The 17253-nt window shown below is 43.9% G+C and overlaps 1 protein-coding gene across 8 annotated transcripts in view; it reads left to right on the top strand.

Moving 5' to 3' along the window:
• Nucleotides 1-17253, top strand: part of PTCH1 (patched 1) — a 69753-nt gene that overhangs the window by 20645 nt on the left and 31855 nt on the right. For 5 of the 8 annotated variants that reach the window (XR_015170190.1, XM_086417006.1, XM_086417004.1 and 2 more), the window contains 9 exons: nt 8104-8293; nt 11323-11392; nt 11486-11577; nt 13288-13486; nt 13776-13897; nt 14714-14861; nt 15692-15823; nt 16249-16404; nt 17077-17175. Coding sequence is in view for 7 of the 8 variants with exons in the window: in XM_086417006.1 (XP_086273132.1) it covers nt 8104-8293; nt 11323-11392; nt 11486-11577; nt 13288-13486; nt 13776-13897; nt 14714-14861; nt 15692-15823; nt 16249-16404; nt 17077-17175 (1208 nt within the window). In the remaining variant the exon portion in view is untranslated. The remainder of the gene's footprint in view (nt 1-8103; nt 8294-11322; nt 11393-11485; nt 11578-13287; nt 13487-13775; nt 13898-14713; nt 14862-15691; nt 15824-16248; nt 16405-17076; nt 17176-17253) is intronic. The other 3 variants (XM_086417007.1, XM_086417005.1, XM_086417011.1) reach the window with 1 other exon arrangement.

Genomic DNA, 17253 nt, shown 5'->3' with positions numbered 1-17253 from the left:
TAATTAGCACCGAGCAGCTATACATATGGTAATGCTGAGTGTGTAAATGCCAGCTGCGGTGTAAAATTTATGTCAGGGGTCGGCAGGGCTGTGCGAAAGTATTGTGTTCCAGCTGCAGGTCAGGGCCGCCAAAGCTTACCTCCTTTTCTCTTGTTGGTGAATACACCAAACAGAAGAGAAAGACAGAAATATAACAGATACGGCTTTGATGGAACAGCCTGGTTCTGTGCAAGAAGGACTGTTCTATAAAACACACGCACACACTCACACACACTTGCAGAAATCCCATTACTTTCTCTACAAATTGTGTTTACTTCATGCAGGGTCCACATGAGTGGTGGCGGCCAGAATGGGAGGCTTGGGTAGGTGAATGGGCCAAATGATGTCAAGGGAGGAAAACTTTTCTGTCGGTGAAAATGTTTAAAAGGAGTTTGAGAGTTGTGCTCTTGGTTTTGTCCCCATCCTCTTGTTTCCCCTGGCTTGCCCCACCCCTGATTCCATCCACAACTTGTGTCCATGGTGTTTTCCTTCAGATTAAATGGGGAAGCCTCCCCTCCTCCCTGGGAGAGCTAGTGCAAGCATCTCTAGAAGAATGAGAATTGACCACCATGGAGGTGTTTGTTCACCTTGAACATAGTAAGGTTCCAGCACTCTCTCTTCCCAAACTGCTTGACTGGTTTTAGCAAAGGGCCCTTGTGTTTTATGGTAGCTATGCTCAGTGACATTCCACGTACTGCCACTGGGAGACTCATGAAATTCTTTATGGATAGGAAAAGAATCGGGTAGGTTTCTTATTTTAAAAAGGAGACAGTCTTCAGTAGTTCATGTCCTTCGAAATGTACCACAAGGGAATTTATTACTAAGAGGAGTTGAGGCAGTTGTGCCCTGGAAGCATTTTTTCTGCCACCTCCCTCCCAGCCCCACTTTTCAGTTGGTGGCTGTAGGGAGTGGTGGTGGTGGTGACAGAATATAGTTCACACCGTGCTGACCTAGTGATGAAACTTCCTCACAGCACCAGGGGGTCCTTATGCATCGGGCCCCTAATCCAGCTAATCCTGATGGCAACACAATCATGAAAGTGGCCCCCAGTGACGTGTGTCTCCCCACACAGATGCAAGAGGGAAGGGTCAGTGCAGGAGATGGAATTCCACAGGGGCCAGGGAGCCTGTGTGCGAAGGTGGGGACTCATATCGTCTCCCCCACCCCAAGCTGCTCAAGTAGGAGGCCAGTGAAAAGAAGCTCAGGCTGGATAATGGCAAGGAGACTGTTCAGAGCAGAGAGGTGATGTCAGCCTCACAGAAGCCCGGGAGAAGGGAACTGGGGTTAATGTTATGCAACAGCCTGAATGCTAGATAGAGAGCCTGCAGCTTTGCAAAGGCATTCAGTTTTGTTGTTGTTCAGTTGCTTTGGATTTTTATTTTTTTTAATGAAGACAGTAGGAGGACTTAAACTGAGAACTTAGAACTTGATAACAAGAGGCTGTCTTGGATCCCTGGTTCTTCTTCCTGGCCCAGCATTGCCTCTGAGCAAACATGCCACCCTGTATCAGACCCTCCTGGGCTTGCTCAGCTCCTGCAGAAGGACAGGACTGGGGTTTACATCTGCCTGTAGTATCATTTGAGCAGTTGGGGGAAATCACTGTAAGGCCTGGGACAGTTCACAGCTGGGCAAGTATGCACTTAGAGATAGAGCCAAGCTCCACTCTGCCACATTCTGCTGGAAGCCAAGGACATCTTGAGCTCTGCAGGCTTGACTTCACACGGCCCCTCTTAGGTGGGGTTGACTGCAGCCCTCATTTGCCGCAGCAGCAAGCGACCAGTGAAGAATGGGCCTCCTGACAGACGCAGTGTCATCTTGGGAATTGGTGGCCCTGTAAGAAATACCGGGTGGGAGGTGGGGCAGTGCAGGCAGCAGGTCCAGTGTGGGCAGAGCGCTGGGCTGACCTGATCGTGTCCGACAGGGCGAGCGGGCGGCTTCAGGAAAGCCATTCAGAGGAAGCAGCCCGGGTGGGAACAGATGGCACCACAAACAGCTGGTGTGGGGGCTAGTAGTAGGCGCATGCTCAGAGCCGCTGCTACCACAGCACTTGGCCCTCCTCGTCCCCCCACGCAGTCCCTGGGGAGGCGTTGCAATGTGTCTGTCCGGCTCTTGTCTTGTTTTTGCTGTTTTCATGGCACTGGGCTCTGTTCATGAAGACAGATTCTCTTTGGGCTATATGACTGTAGCATTTTCCCATGGCAATACCCAAGGGCACAATCCCACCAGGAGGAAAAAAAAAGCAGCCTAGAAGCTTAAGCAGCATTTGGCTGGTCATGAATAAAAGAGATGGGTAGAAGAGTGACTGAAACTCACAGCCCAGAAGTTTTCAGCCCATTGCCCAAATTACTGAATCTTCATTTTTTTCCAGTTTAGAAAATGAGCTGGTGCTAATAATTTTACAGTTACACTCTTTTAGAGATTTGTACTTTTTCATGCTCACAATTACCAATTGCAAGATTGAAAAGAGGACCTGAAGCAACTAAAGGGAGGAAAGAAAATCTGTCTAGAGGCTGTTAGATAATTCATGGGATTAATCAAATGCAAATGCCCCACTTGCATATACACAGACCCTATTTTCCTAATTGGACTCTGAGTGGGTACTTTTCAGGCTGAAAGGGTCATTTGTTTTGACTGATTGACTTTTGAGGCTTTGGGGAGAATTAATATCTTATACAGATGACTGCCTGTTCCCAAGGCTCTGTATTGAGGCTGTTCATTCATTTATTCATCCGACACACTGAGTGCGAGCCGAGGTGAGTGGGCAGCGGACAGTTCCTCCCTGAAAGGACTTGGAATTTATTGGGAAAAACACTTTGGTTGGTCCTTCAGAACATCTTTATGTGAATTACAATACGCTTTTGGCAAAAGCTTTTTGCATGAATGCCACAGATGTTTATTAAGCTCTGTGCGAAAGACTGTGCTGAGGAAGGATCCAGCAGAACATCACAGGGAATGTCTGATGTCTGCCATGGACTGGAAGGGCACTGACCCAGAGGTATGGACCCCTGAGCAGAAGGGTTTCCCACCTATCTAATGGCCCTTCTTCACCTGGGAAAATTATACTTAGTTGAATTTGGGGAGGGAAGGATCAGCCTAACTTGATCAAGAACTTTTTTGCAGAAGTGATCCTTTATACACCACTTCTTTGAAAGAACTGGTTTAAGCCTCTGGTTGCTGAAAAATGAAATGGTAGACTTTGTAGGTCAGGGTGCCCTCATCACTCTGCTCCTCTAAGACAGCCCCTCTGGGGACCACAGGAAAATGGGGCCTGTTCACTGCTGCCCTTGGAGTCCTATGGAAAAAAAACTATCTCCTTGATGGTGGTAAAAAATCTGAGAGGTAACATTGCTGTCCTTTAAATAAAGATAGCAATCATTCATCCTGTGTACTTCTAAAAGCTCTATTGGTGGTCTGGTATGTGGAATTGGGCACTCCTGAACTCGTGTCCTCGGCTGGTGCACAGAAGCCCCGAGGTTTGCAGGGCAGTTGGTTAAAGGTTGACTCCACCTTTGCTGTCAGCTGGGAACCTTGGGCAAGTCACCCAAACTCTGCAGCTGTGTTGCCTGCTCTGTAAAGATGGGTGACAATATATGCCCTTCAGTAGACAGAGTAATTAATGGAGGTCTGCTCAGCTCCTGGTTAAGGGTTTGGGAAACTCCACCTAACTGTCAGTCTTCGCACCATCCTGTGAGGTCAGTAGTGCCATTTTTACCCCACGTTACAGAGAAGGTTACTGAGACTCAACTGTATCCCAAACCAGCTCCTCAAGTGGCAAGGCTGGGACTCAGAACCCAGGTCTTCTGATCTCTGTTCCTATTGCCTATCCATCTACCTTGCTCCAGCTTGATAGGGTGGGTAGCACTAAGCAGAAAAGAAATGGCAGCCTGCTCCAGCATTCTTGCCTGGGAAATCCCATGGACAGAGGAGCCTGGCAGGCTACAGTCCATGGGGTCACAAAGAGTCAGACACAACTTAGCAACTAAGCATAGCACAGCACTAAGCAAAATGTTTAAAGATAAGTAAATAATGAGTGTTGAAGGGCTTTGCAAATGGAAAGCACCACACGCATATAAATTTTATTTTGTGTCCCAGGATCCTCAGTATCAGTTTTCCTGAGTCTTGTTCAAAAAGCTCAGTTGTTATTTTGTTGCTTTGTCTGTTGAGTTTAGGAGAAGGAAAAATTATGAGAGGACTTCAGACTATGATAGAGGTGCATAATATTCTTGCATTGAGTTTATTTTTAATTCAGGTGCCTATCAAGTAGCTTTCGTATTTTTCTCTTTTTGTCGCATGGGAATCTTAATTTTATATGTTCTTTGCAGAAGGATTAAGAAATAGAGATAAACCCCCCCAAAGGGAAGCAGGTAAACATTATTCATAAACCACCACATTGTAACAACCATGTTTACATGGTTGTATCCCCACATATGGGTCATTCTGCTCAGTAGTCAAAAATGACTATGCAGTATTGCACAAGTATGAGATTATTTTTTAAGTAGTAATGAAGGACTTTGACCTTGACGATGGTGAAGAGAAGGGAGCAAAACATTTCCCCCATACCACACCTGTAATTTCAGTCACCTGAAATGGCTTCCTGAGACCACAGCTTCACACTTGTGCATGCTGATGAAGATGGTAAGACAAGGAACATCTCGGACACCGTCACTGAGCTGTGATTTTAGGATAGGCATTTGCTAGAGCAGCAAAAGTCAGTAAGTCCATAAAACTGCCCTGTCCAAAGGGGTTTCTGTTTCTGGTAGCTTCTTCCAGAGTGCCTTGACTGAATACTAATGTAAGACCATATGAATGCTGTGCGGTTTATGACACAGGTTCACCCGAGAAGGAGCTCAGTCTACCAGTGCAGCCAAGTGAGTGATTAGGTCATGGTCTCACCAAGCTCCAGCCACTCTTGCCTTCTTTCTCTCCCTGCGGCAAGGCAAACCTGAGGACTTTGTGATTGCTGGTTCTTCTGGCCAGAATGCTGTTCCCCCAGCTCTTCCACATCAACATCAGCATTTCTTCCTTCTAGGTCTTCCCTGCAACTCCATCTGAATTGGCCCTTCCCCTGCTCTCCACCACCCAATAACTCACATGGCATTACCATCTTGATTTCCTCCTTGGTACTTGTCATGCCATGAAGCTACCACATCGGTTTGCTTGTGTACTGCCTGTTTGCTTCACTGGCCAGAGAGCCTCTTGGAATTGTCTTAGCCACCACACACCCCAGTGTGTAGCACATAGCACTTGACCCCTCAAATGCTTACTGGCTGAATGATTTATGGTACAACTGTTTATGAAAGCAAGTGGGTATCAACTAAACTTTTAAAAAAGTTACTGAATAGTTTTTCAAAAACATTCATGTTTGTTTGTGTAAGATGAAGTATTAAGTAAAATATGGTCACATAATATGGAAAAATAATTTAACAGTACTCAAAAGTAGGACATAGCATAGCCGGTTGAGAAAACTTTAGAATTCAGAGTCCTTCACCTCTAGTTGGTAAATCTGCCAGTGATAATAGTCTTGGTTAAAACTGGTTGTCACGTTAACAAAATACTCATATTTATCACTAGAGCAAAGAGGTGGACAAGCAAAAGGTTTTTAAGCCTATAGATATGACAAATACACCCCTTTATTAAAATGTAGGTGTTAAATATACATCTTAAAAATTCTGAAAAGATGATGTTATATAATTCCTATCTTGCAGGAAATAGCATCATTTCTGAAACCAACTGTGATAAATGATCCACTATGAGGTTGGTCTAGAAGAGTTTTAAGTTCTTAGCAGCATGACTCTTGCATTTGATTTTTATTTTCGTGCGCACTCCTCTCAGGGCATTACCGTATTGGTTATAGTTACAGGCAGCTTCTTGGCCGGGGTGATGGAGGTGGGGGGAAGTGGAATGTCTGTGGTCCTGCTTTGATGTTGTTTGTTTTTATTGCGTGGTTTTAACTCAGGTGACATTTTAAGCTTCAGTAAAGGTAAAGCAAGTACTACAACTTTGTAAACAGAATGAGAAATCATGTACTATGCCAGTGTTTAAGGAGGCAGGTAGAAATATAAATGATTGATATGTGTGGGGCATTGATGTCTTATGTCCAGAGAAAAGGAAGGGACTGAGCTTACTTTTTTTCAAAAAGGCTATTTGGAGCTCCTTGGTGTGCAACTCTGTGGTTTTCTGAAGTGACCTCTAGGCTAGTAATTGGCTTTTTTTTTTTTTTGGCCTCAAACAGCTTTTCTATCTCTGGAGAACGTGGATTGAGTGCAATTTAGTTCACTAGCTAATTGGTTGAAATAATGCAGAGATTCCTGCCAGAAGGAGCTAGACCCTGCCTGCAGGCAGCTTTAGTGGAGGGTCCTGAGAAGGCCTGTGGTGTTATGTAAATTCTTCCTCTATTGCAAGTTGTTTCCTAGGTTTTCCTATGGTCTTTAACTTTGCATTGATTGCTAGGGCCTCAATAATTCCCTGGGCATTTATCAAAATTTTCTACAGCATCTAAATAGTTTTTATAGCCAACTGATTACTTTTCTGTCTCTTCCCCTCCCTCTCTCTCCGCCTCTCTTCTCCCAACCACCCCTTCCCACTTCACCTCCCCTCCCCCTTCCTCTTCTCTCTCGAACACACACATAGTATGTTCAACCTCACCTCACAGAGTTCTGCGGTGGCCTTGGCCATCTGCGTGAACCTGCACAGATGACCCTGCCAGTCTGCAAATCTGGACTGGTGTTCCTAATGAGGGCATTATTTGCTTTTTATCCTGCTCTCTTGTTTATAAAATATGCCAAGAGAACTAAACAACCCGCTGTTCCCAGTACTTATTTAGTTGCTCAAACCAAATGTTTATGTCCTTGAATACTAAACTTGAAAAGGGATTTCTCCTCATGGGAAAACTGAGGTGATCCCTGAGGGTTCTTTCTGAAAGATAGCTGAAGGCCTGCTTTTCAGTAAACATTCAGCGTACAGTGCCTGTAGGAACTGGAGTGTGTGGGTGCTCCAGGATTCTCTTACGTTTGCTGCCCCTGTGGGTCTTCCCTCAAAGCCCTTACTTACCCATGTTGAATCAAAGCAGCCTCTTCGGCGCTTCTTCTCACAGCGCCCATCCGTGCCCATGGCCCATCTGCACACACAGCCCCATGGGGAAGTGAGACTCCCTGCCATATGTTGCAGCATCCTGAGCTTGGCATGTTCTAAAGCCCTAATTGAAGTATAACCTAGGACCTGAGGAAGAAGACAAACAGTTTTTAGTAACAGCGTTACTTTGCTTTGTTGTGCTGGCTTTTCTCATGCCCAGCCATGGCTGCCTGCTGGAGATTCTGGGGCGGGGGTTCAGACTTACTAGGGAAGCTTCCAGAACACAGGCAGCCCACCCCCAGGTGACTCAGAACCTGACACCTGTACTTTCTGTATGCTGAACACGTGAGTCTGAGAGAGCAGGTTCCAGGGCCTCCCAAGACAGCCATGGCGGATCCATGTGGTTCCCCTCAAGTGGGATTTCCCCTTGTGCATCTGACATGAATCACATTATTTATTTTCTCCTGGCAAGTTTTGTGCTAAATACACATTTGCCACCTTTCCTTATTTCTTTTTCCAACAAGGAGAAACATTTCCTTGTTACCTTTGCCAGATTATTTAGGAGAAGAGTGTAAATTGAAGCCATTTATCTTGAAATGCACTGCAGGGCCACATTGTTTATACAAGTGAAAGAAATTGTAACAGGGGTATTTGGTCTGGTCTGCAAGGAAAAGGTGTCTCAAGTTTTCCTTCCCCCTCCCCCTTATACATATGGTGTATTAGTTAGAAGGTGCACAAAGCACGCATGCATTCGGTTTGCGTATGTGACCGGCAGGACCATTGTTAATAGGTTTAGTGAGTATTTTTTATATGTTTGTTATTGTAGAGTTAACATTGCCAATCATAATAAAGTGAATGTTACTCCTCTAACATCAGCCATAGATCTTCATGACCAGAGCTCATTTATCACGTACCCTGCTCCTTTTAATGAGATAATGGAATGTGAATTTGGGGATTTTGCTGTTCTAATTGAAACCTCTACGTGTTTACCAGTTGGTGGACGAGTAAGTCGTGAATTAAATTATACTCGCCAGAAGATTGGAGAAGAGGCTATGTTTAATCCTCAACTCATGATTCAGACCCCCAAGGAAGAAGGTGCTAACGTCCTGACCACAGAAGCGCTCCGACAGCACCTGGACTCGGCGCTCCAGGCCAGCCGGGTCCATGTGTACATGTATAACAGGTAAGGTGCTGGGGAGGGCGGCTGGCTTCAGACGCCTTTGTTGTAGGCAATGAAGTTGCTCCGGAAATACACCTGGAGTGTTAGTTAGTTCAGGTCGTTTTCCAGTGAAGTGATTTTTAAAGTCTTGATTTGTCTCTAGAGTTTAGTTAACATATGAATTACATTACTTTACAATGTATTTTCAGTAAGTATCTTGGCACTCTACCAAATGAGTATGGTCCTTCAAACAGTCATTTGGGTGGCTGCCTGCCCATTCCAAAGATGTTTCACTATTTTAGATATTTCTGAACCAGTTACATTTTTGTCAATTCACAAAGAATAAGAAAGAAGTTACTTACTTCTCATTACTTTGTATTCAGTACAGTTGTTAACAATTGGTGTGTGTTACCAAAAACAACAACCAAAAAAATAGTTTGAACTCCTGTGGTGAATTCCTGGGGACAGGTAGGCAGAGTAAGGTGGATTAACACACCTTTGCAAAATACTACCCTTCAACTTTGTAGCTGATTTAGCAATGCTGTAGATGTAGTAAAAGCATAGGAAGTTCTGGAATGAAACCACTGGTCGTTTTTCTTACCTATCTAAACAGAGTGTAGGGACTATATCCTATCGATTCTTACACCCCAACACTTGGATCAGAGTGTAGGGACCACATCTTATCCATTCTTGTACCTCAGCACTTAGATGGGAGCAGGCACTTGGAGTTGCTTGACTGACTAACTGCTTGGATTGCTGAATTTAAACTGAATCTTCTCCTAGAACTGAAAATACTGCTGGGTTGGCATTTAACTAACTTTATCCTCTCCCCCCTCCCCCGCCACCCCCATCATCAGACACCTCTAAACTGAGTGCTTGGCAAGTAGTTTTTCACAGGAGAGGAGAGGACGCAGCAGGGTAGGTACATTCATTGTCCAGAGAGAATGAAGGGTGGAGGGTAAAACCAAAATCTGTACTTGTCCCTCCTACTGTAACCTCCAAGTTCCATGGTCGTCATTGGATTGACTCTAAAACCCCATGCCGCTGGAGATCAAGTCCTCAGGCCCCAGTGCAGGACAAGTCATCTATCTTTGGCATACCTTTGTTTCCTCATCTGTGAACTAAGTTTGTGATCGTGGGTGCGTTCTTCTTCTCAGGAGGTTACCAGAAGAAGATCAGGTGCGTGGACGTCTGGAAGGGCTCTGGAAAAGGGAAGGAGGGGTTTTAGTGCTGTTGTCAGGCAGACTTGGCCTGAGAGCCCATCTTCACTCTTCTCAGCACAGCCCTCTCAGTCTGTAAGGAGTGCTGTCGGGGAAGCAAGCCCCCAGTGCAGTTTTGCAGAATTTGCAAGTGGAGGCCCATAAAGAACCTGGAAATTGGTGTCCCAGGGCTGCTGTAAGCATGCCCAGTGCATTCCTAACAAAACGGGACCCTGCCTTAAGAGGGCTTGTCCCTTACGCACTTAAGGAGAAGGTGGGAGCATCTGTACAATGAAATCACCATCTTACACAACACTGGAACCAGAGAACTTTTATGCATTGACCTGAACTTTAAAGAACACCTCGGTCAACCCATTTCATTTTTTTTTTTAGGTGAAAAAACTAGATTTGATTAATTAAAGCATCTGTCCGAGTTCAAATAGTTGTCAAATAGTAGTGCCAGGTTTCAAACCCTTTCTTCTGACTCTAAGCCCAGTGGATTTTTTGAAGCATAGCTATGCCCTTCTCAAGCAAGTGTAAGTAAGAGTTAGTTGATAAGTGATGTTGAGAACCTCCTAGTGCTAGATAGTATGTGTTGTGCTGTATGGAATTAAAATGTAAGTATATGTACAGATGGATGAGTGGTGGGTGAGTTGGGCCCAGCTCTCAGGAGCTGACAGCCTATAGTTAGGCAGAGGAAAGACAATACAGAGAAGCAGGTACAAAGCAAACACAGGCAGTTTCTCCTACAGGTGCTCGTGTCAACAAGGAGAGCACTGTTCTGGGTTTCAAGAGAAAGGGGTCACTTTCAATGGGACTGATCAAAGAAAGCTTAGCAGAAAGGTGACATTTCAGCGAGGCACTGAGATATGTGGCACTGGGACATATGGGAAGTTTCCATAAGGAAGAGGGCAAAGTCCAGAATGTCCTTTTGGGTAACTGGTACAAGACAGAAAAAGGAGCCCAAAGGAATAGAGCAGTCTAGACAGAGTTTTATATATGTTTTTCTTTACTTGGAATTCTCATCCTTACCCTTTCCTAGTTTTCTCTTTTTTCGAATTGGACTTATTTCCCTAATACACTTGGGAAGAAGGTCTGGGTTTATTTAGCACTCTTTTAGGGATAACAAAACTCTATAATAATAGACAGATGATAGTTAATAGAGGTAATTGTTGATCAGTATATTTAATATAATTTCTATAGGACAAGAATAGAAGAATGTAAAGTGGGAAAGCAATCTACCTGGAAATATTGTTTACATTTGTGGTTAAGAGGAGAAACATTAATTTTGAACACTGTTAATAAGGACATTACCTACCAATAAAAAAGTAGTTATTTTCTCCACCTCAGTAAATGTTAATACATTTTCATTTCAGTTGCTCAGTTGTGTCCAACTCTCTACGACACCATGGACTGCAGCATGACAGGCTTCTCTGTCCATCATCTACTTCCGGAGCTTGCTCATCCAATTGATGAACTTCACTAATTTAGTCCCCACCTATTTTGATTTTCTGATAATTCAGCTCTGAATTATCTGCCCTAAAGTTGTTTAATGTATGTGGAAAAGCAGGTTAATGGTGTAAACAAGATTATTGGGAGAACACTTAAGAAAACAAGACTTTTCAAGTACTTTGGTAGCATTCATTTACATAAACACCCCACATGTTAATTACAGTTGTGTATTATCTATTCATTAAAGTAAGCTTGTTGAATCTGTTTGGGAAAGCTCTGCTCATTTTGACAGATACTGAAAAGTGATCAAAATTGGAGTTCTTTCTGTACATTCTGTAGTTCTGATTTTGCACAGATTTCCTTTATTACAAGAAGTATTTGTCTCTGCTTTTTATTTTATAGGCAGTGGAAATTGGAACATTTGTGTTATAAATCTGGAGAACTTATCACAGAAACAGGTTACATGGATCAGGTATATACTTTCTTTTTGTTTGCAAAAAATTCTCAAATAGCCCAGTAGTATACGTTAGCATAATGCATGGCCTGTTCTTTTCAACTTTGACAGATAATAGAGTATCTTTACCCTTGTTTAATTATTACACCTTTGGACTGCTTCTGGGAAGGGGCGAAGTTACAGTCTGGGACGGCATACCTACTGTAAGTGTGTGATCTTATTTTCTGATCTCTGTGATTTCTAAACCCTATAATCTTTCTCATGTTACTTTATCATTGCTTATTCTATTTTAGTTTTGAACAAAAAATAAAAACATTGAAATTCCATGTGCATGTTTTGAGTGAATAGCTGGGGGAGAGGGCAGAATGTTTTTCCTCTTTTCAAAAAAAGTTCTGTAGGCATCATTAAATTTCATTCACTTTTACCAGCCTATTTATATGCAAATAAAATGCAAATTATTTCAGAGTATGTGTGATTTTTAACTCTTTAAAATGTTTGCAGTTTTGCAGACCTAGCATTTACATAGGTTTAGCTTATTTTTTAAGGAGAGAATTTATTAGTGGGTTCATGTTAAAGGTTAAGGTCTTCCTGTTAAGTGAAATGCTAACCTTTCTTTGGATCACATTAATGACATTTAAGAGAGAAACCTACTATCTTTGAAGGCCATGGTAAGAGAGGCTTCACAGTTTAGCAGTTGAATATTATGTATACCACATCATTTAAGGAATAATTGTTAATTAATGTAGACATTTTCAGTTAATTATGCAAGAGTTAGTGCCTGGGTTATTGTTTCTCTTCTAGCTTGCACATATCTGCAAAAGCAATTTGCAGTGGCCATACCCTGACCTTCAGTGTACAGTTTTAGATGGGAAATAAGGGGTTTTATGTTTTCTGGTTGGGAGATTCTGAATAATGACTTCAGCCTGGTTGAGCAGCTACAGTGTGGTTTGAACCACATAACAGGCAGCCAAAAGCCTTTCTGGTCTGTCAACAGCACAAATTCAAAAGTGAGTGTGGAGGGAAGTGTCCTTCATGGCGGTGATGGCAGAGGCAGCAGGGGTCTTGTGGGGTTGACTGCTGGGCTGTCAGAGAACACTCATAAGTATGGGATTATTAAAGGTAATGGAGATCAAATATTTTTATTGATGACATTTACAAAGCATTTATTAGGCTGGCAAGTGCTAATTTGACTTTGTGATTTCCTCCCCACATTCCCTCCCCACTTAATTTTGGGTCTTAGTCTTCTGCTTCAGAGCACCCATTTGGCTAATTTTGTTTTTAGGTATTAAATATCCTGTATAAGCAAGTAAAGATTCTTTAATGTTTTTGTTAATTTATAAGCTTTCTGCATGCCATGTCCATTCATGAATTATTTTCCTGATATAGTTTGCATATAGGCATACTGGAAAGGAGGATTCCCTGGTAGCTTAGCTGGTAAAGCATCCGCCTGCAATGCAAGAGACCCCGGTTCAATTCCTGGGTTGGGAAATTCACCTGGAAAGGGGATAGGCCACCCACTCCAGTGTTCTTGGGCTTCCCTGGTGGCTCCGCCCATAAAGAATCCACCTGCAATGCGAGATACCTGGGTTCCATCCCTGGGTTGGGAAGATCCCCTGGAGGAGGGCATGGCAACCCACTCCAGTATTCTTGCCTGGAGAATCTCCATAGACAAAGGAGCCTGGAGGGCTGCAGTCCATAGGATCATAAAGAGTTGGACACGACTGAGTGACTAAGCACAGCATAGCAGCATACTGAAAAGGAGCATTTCATTTTTGTTCCAGGGTCCCAGAATTATAGTTGTATCCCCCCCAAAGCATCATACAATCCAGATGTAATCTGGATTCAGTCTGGTTATTTTACTCAGGGCTTAGAAGCCTCTTTTTCATTGTCTCACCTCCTAATTTCTTTCACAGAGGTAAGCCTCCTTTGCAGTGGACAAACTTTGACCCTTTGGAATTCCTAGAAGAGTTAAAGAAAATAAACTATCAAGTGGACAGCTGGGAGGAAATGCTGAATAAGGCTGAAGTTGGTCATGGTTACATGGACCGGCCCTGCCTCAATCCAGCTGATCCAGACTGTCCTGCCACAGCCCCCAACAAAAATGCAACCAAAGTAAGTACAGCCATTGCATTCTCCTCAGGAGAGGAAGGGAGAAAAACTTGATATTTGCCCCCATTTTTAGTTCTCTTGTTTTTAAGATTTTGCTCTCAACTTTTTTGGTCTGTGGAACTAGGTTTGTTTAAAGAGCTAAATTTTGCTGTAAGATTTGCCATACGCCTCTCATTAGCCTTGTTATTAATGTTCTCACTGAAACAAACAAGCCCTTAATGCACTGGATTTTAACAAGGCATGTGACCTGCCTACTAATTCCTGTAATTATGTGGCTGTCTTTTTATTTTAGCCTCTTGATATGGCCCTTGTTTTGAATGGTGGGTGTCATGGATTATCCAGAAAGTATATGCACTGGCAGGAGGAACTGATTGTGGGTGGCACAGTCAAGAACAGCACTGGGAAGCTTGTCAGGTAATCCACCACACAGAAGATCCAAGCCGCCTATTCTCTGTCCTCTCCTCAGAAACCACTTCTCTTCTGACATCTGCAAGTGTGTTTGTATTAATTCTTAACTGTTATCCTAGCTAGCTGTCTGGTGTATTCGAATATTAGAAAATATTAGTGACCAGACCAGCTCAAAAATCACCTTCTGGGGAACTTTTCAAAAATAGGTTTCTGATTTTCATCAAGACCATAGTGAGTGATTGTAGAGTTTTAGAAGATCTACCTACTACGTAGAAAATTGGGGAGAATATAAAGTAGGCAAGAGGGATTGGTCGTACCATGTGGAGTTAAGTGATACGAGCTGAACTCTGTCACAGACTGTTAAAAGGAAAGACCAACAACTGACGGCTAGATGAGAATTATCCTCTGTGCACTTGTGGACTCTGCTCCGTCAAGTGTCAGGCACTCCGTCTGAGATTTCTCCCTCGAGAGAGCCGTCGTCTGGGGTTTCTGCACAAGCAAGCATGCAACGCTGAGCCCAGCATATCTGGTCAAGCTATCTACTCCCCTACCCTTCCTGTTGCGTTGGATAGAAACTGAGAAAGGAAATTGCCTATTAATTTAATTTGGGGGTATATCTGTAAAAGGTTTGTAAGGTTACACCTTTAATATGGTACATCAATCTATTAAATAAAATAACCATCCAGGTCCCATTTTAATGGAAACATGTGCTCACGTAGGACAGGATGGCTGTGGTGAGTCAAGGGTGCTGGGTGGGGATTTTGCACAGTGAGAGCTACTCCCTGGGGATGCTCATGTTGTGGCTTTTCCACCCCGTCACAGTGCCCATGCTCTGCAGACCATGTTTCAGTTAATGACTCCCAAGCAAATGTATGAACACTTCAAGGGTTATGAGTATGTCTCGCACATCAACTGGAACGAGGACAAGGCAGCAGCCATCCTGGAGGCTTGGCAAAGGACGTACGTGGAGGTAAATGGCTGGTGTTCTGATGCCCTTTGAATCTTAGTAGAGACCCTTTAGTTACTGAGTACTTCCTTTTCATGTTTTTAAAACATTGTTTACACTCGCATTTATTTTCATGGTAGATTGTAATTCTGGGAATCTGGTGGGATGAGACCTTTTTCCTTTTCTCTACTGAAAATCTTCCTAACTGGGTGATGCTAATTCTAACTGCAATGCCCTGAAACATTGTGAGGAACCAGTTGTGAACCCCAGAGCTGAAGCATAACAGAGTTTAAAAAAACACTTGGTTAGCAAGAAAAGGTATCTGGAAAACATTAGCAAGGCATAGAATCTGTTCACAGCTGCAGTCCCCTTGGTTAGGTCATGTGACAGGAGCTGGCCTTTGTTTCCCAAGCAGTGACCTCCACTGAGCTGCATGTGACCTTTTAAAAGTGGCCAGCAAATGAAAGGGGGCGGGAGGAGTGCCCATAAGAATGAGTTGTTTTGGATTAGTGGGGAACTGATGGACCCGCAGATCAGTTGTAGAGTTATGGAGAGGAGAATAGCAGTCTCAGACGCAGAGTAAATAGAGCTCTCAGAGTGAACTTCAATTACAGAGGCTCACCAGCTTACTGCAGCTCCACGTTCTCACTTGATTAGCAATAGCCTTCAGTGTCTTGGGCCCAGGTCATTTCATATTAATCCAAGTCCAAATACCAATCGTGTAGAACTCTTTTTAAGGCATCCAAAAGTAGTGGGGGTTAGGCAAAGGGGACATGTCACTTGAAGTCCGTGCTCTTGAAGCTCATTGCAGCTTAAATCCCATCTGGGAATTTGTCCTTGCATTGTGACCACAGGTGGTTCATCAGAGTGTTGCTCAGAACTCCACTCAGAAGGTGCTTTCCTTTACCACGACGACCCTGGATGACATCCTCAAGTCCTTCTCTGATGTCAGCGTCATCCGAGTGGCCAGCGGCTATTTACTGATGGTAACAAAACAGTCAGTTCACTTCTTCAGGGGAGGAGGGGGTTGGTTTTGTTTTTCAGTTTCTACCTCTTCATGACTGCCCCTGCTTTTTAACTGCTCTTAACACACACGTGCATCCAAGACAGTGAGAGCTCAGCTTCATAACGGTTTAAAAAGTGGTCATGTGAAGCATTTAGTACCATTTGCGGTTGCCCATCTTTGACTTGTACCATTTCGTGTGATGTCTGTAATGTAAATTTTCGTTGTTGTTGGGATGTAATAAGTTCTACCTTTTGATTTGGGGTGATGGGTGGGGGAAAACATTAGAATCTCTACACATTCTAATGTTTGGCTTTTGTTTTGTGTCTCCCCCTCCCTCTCCCCACCCTCCGATCCCCCGTCATTCCCTCACCTCCCCTGCCCCTGCCCCAACTGTTCTGCTCGCAGCTTGCCTATGCCTGTTTAACCATGCTGCGCTGGGACTGCTCCAGGTCCCAGGGTGCCGTGGGGCTGGCTGGCGTCCTGTTGGTTGCGCTGTCAGTGGCTGCAGGATTGGGCCTGTGCTCGCTGATCGGGATTTCCTTTAACGCTGCAACAACTCAGGTACCAAAGGAGCTATCCATCCGCTGTTGTTGACAAACGCCCCTCTCCAGGCTTGGCCTAGTCGGCCTCCTGTGTGTCCGTGTCACCTCAAGGGTCTTCCAGTCCTTTTTCGCTTGGATGCCCCATTCCTCAGAGAGTGCTGTCTCTCAATGGACCACTTGACAGTGGGCAGGTCCGAATGGGCTTGTTGATTAGTCAGAGATGCCTCATTTATTAGTAGAATTTATATCATGCATTCGAGCAGTGGGTCTTAATCTTGAATGTGCATTAGCATCACCTGGAGGGCTTGTGCAACCTAATCGCTGGGCCCCATCGCCAGAGTTTCTAATGCAGCCCATCTAGGGTGGGGGCAGCTAGCCAGCTCCTATCAGTGCTGGTCTAGGGCTCATGCTCTGAGAACCACTGCTTTAAATGAGTTAGATTCTGTTTCATTTATTAACTTAAAAAAATTATTATACATGGAACTTAGGAATGTACAAGATCTACTGTGAGCTACAACTTCTACATATGGGGATTTAACTATCAGATAAAAGTAGATTTTTCACGTGAGTGCATGAAAGCTGTCCATTGGGCAACTATTAGGGGTGCTGGTGGCAGTGTTTTAAATAGCTTTAGGATTCCCAGCGTTGGCCCTCATTTGTCTAATGTCACTGTGCTGTGTTTCCACTGCAGGTTTTGCCGTTTCTCGCTCTTGGCGTTGGTGTGGATGATGTCTTTCTTCTGGCGCATGCATTTAGTGAAACGGGACAGAATAAAAGAATTCCTTTTGAGGTAATACAAAAACAAAAGAAGAAAGCGTTGAGGAAAGCAGAAATCCCTCTGTGTTCCTTGAGTGTTTGTCCTTTCCCT

Source organism: Bos grunniens, chromosome 8 (genome assembly GCF_055505025.1).
Source record: "Bos grunniens cultivar Pamir isolate PY7600 chromosome 8, Bosgru_T2T1.0, whole genome shotgun sequence".
Classification (NCBI taxonomy): domain Eukaryota; kingdom Metazoa; phylum Chordata; class Mammalia; order Artiodactyla; family Bovidae; genus Bos; species Bos grunniens.
The sequence above is the reverse complement of the archived record's forward strand: the minus strand, read 5'-3'. Positions and strand labels throughout refer to the sequence as shown.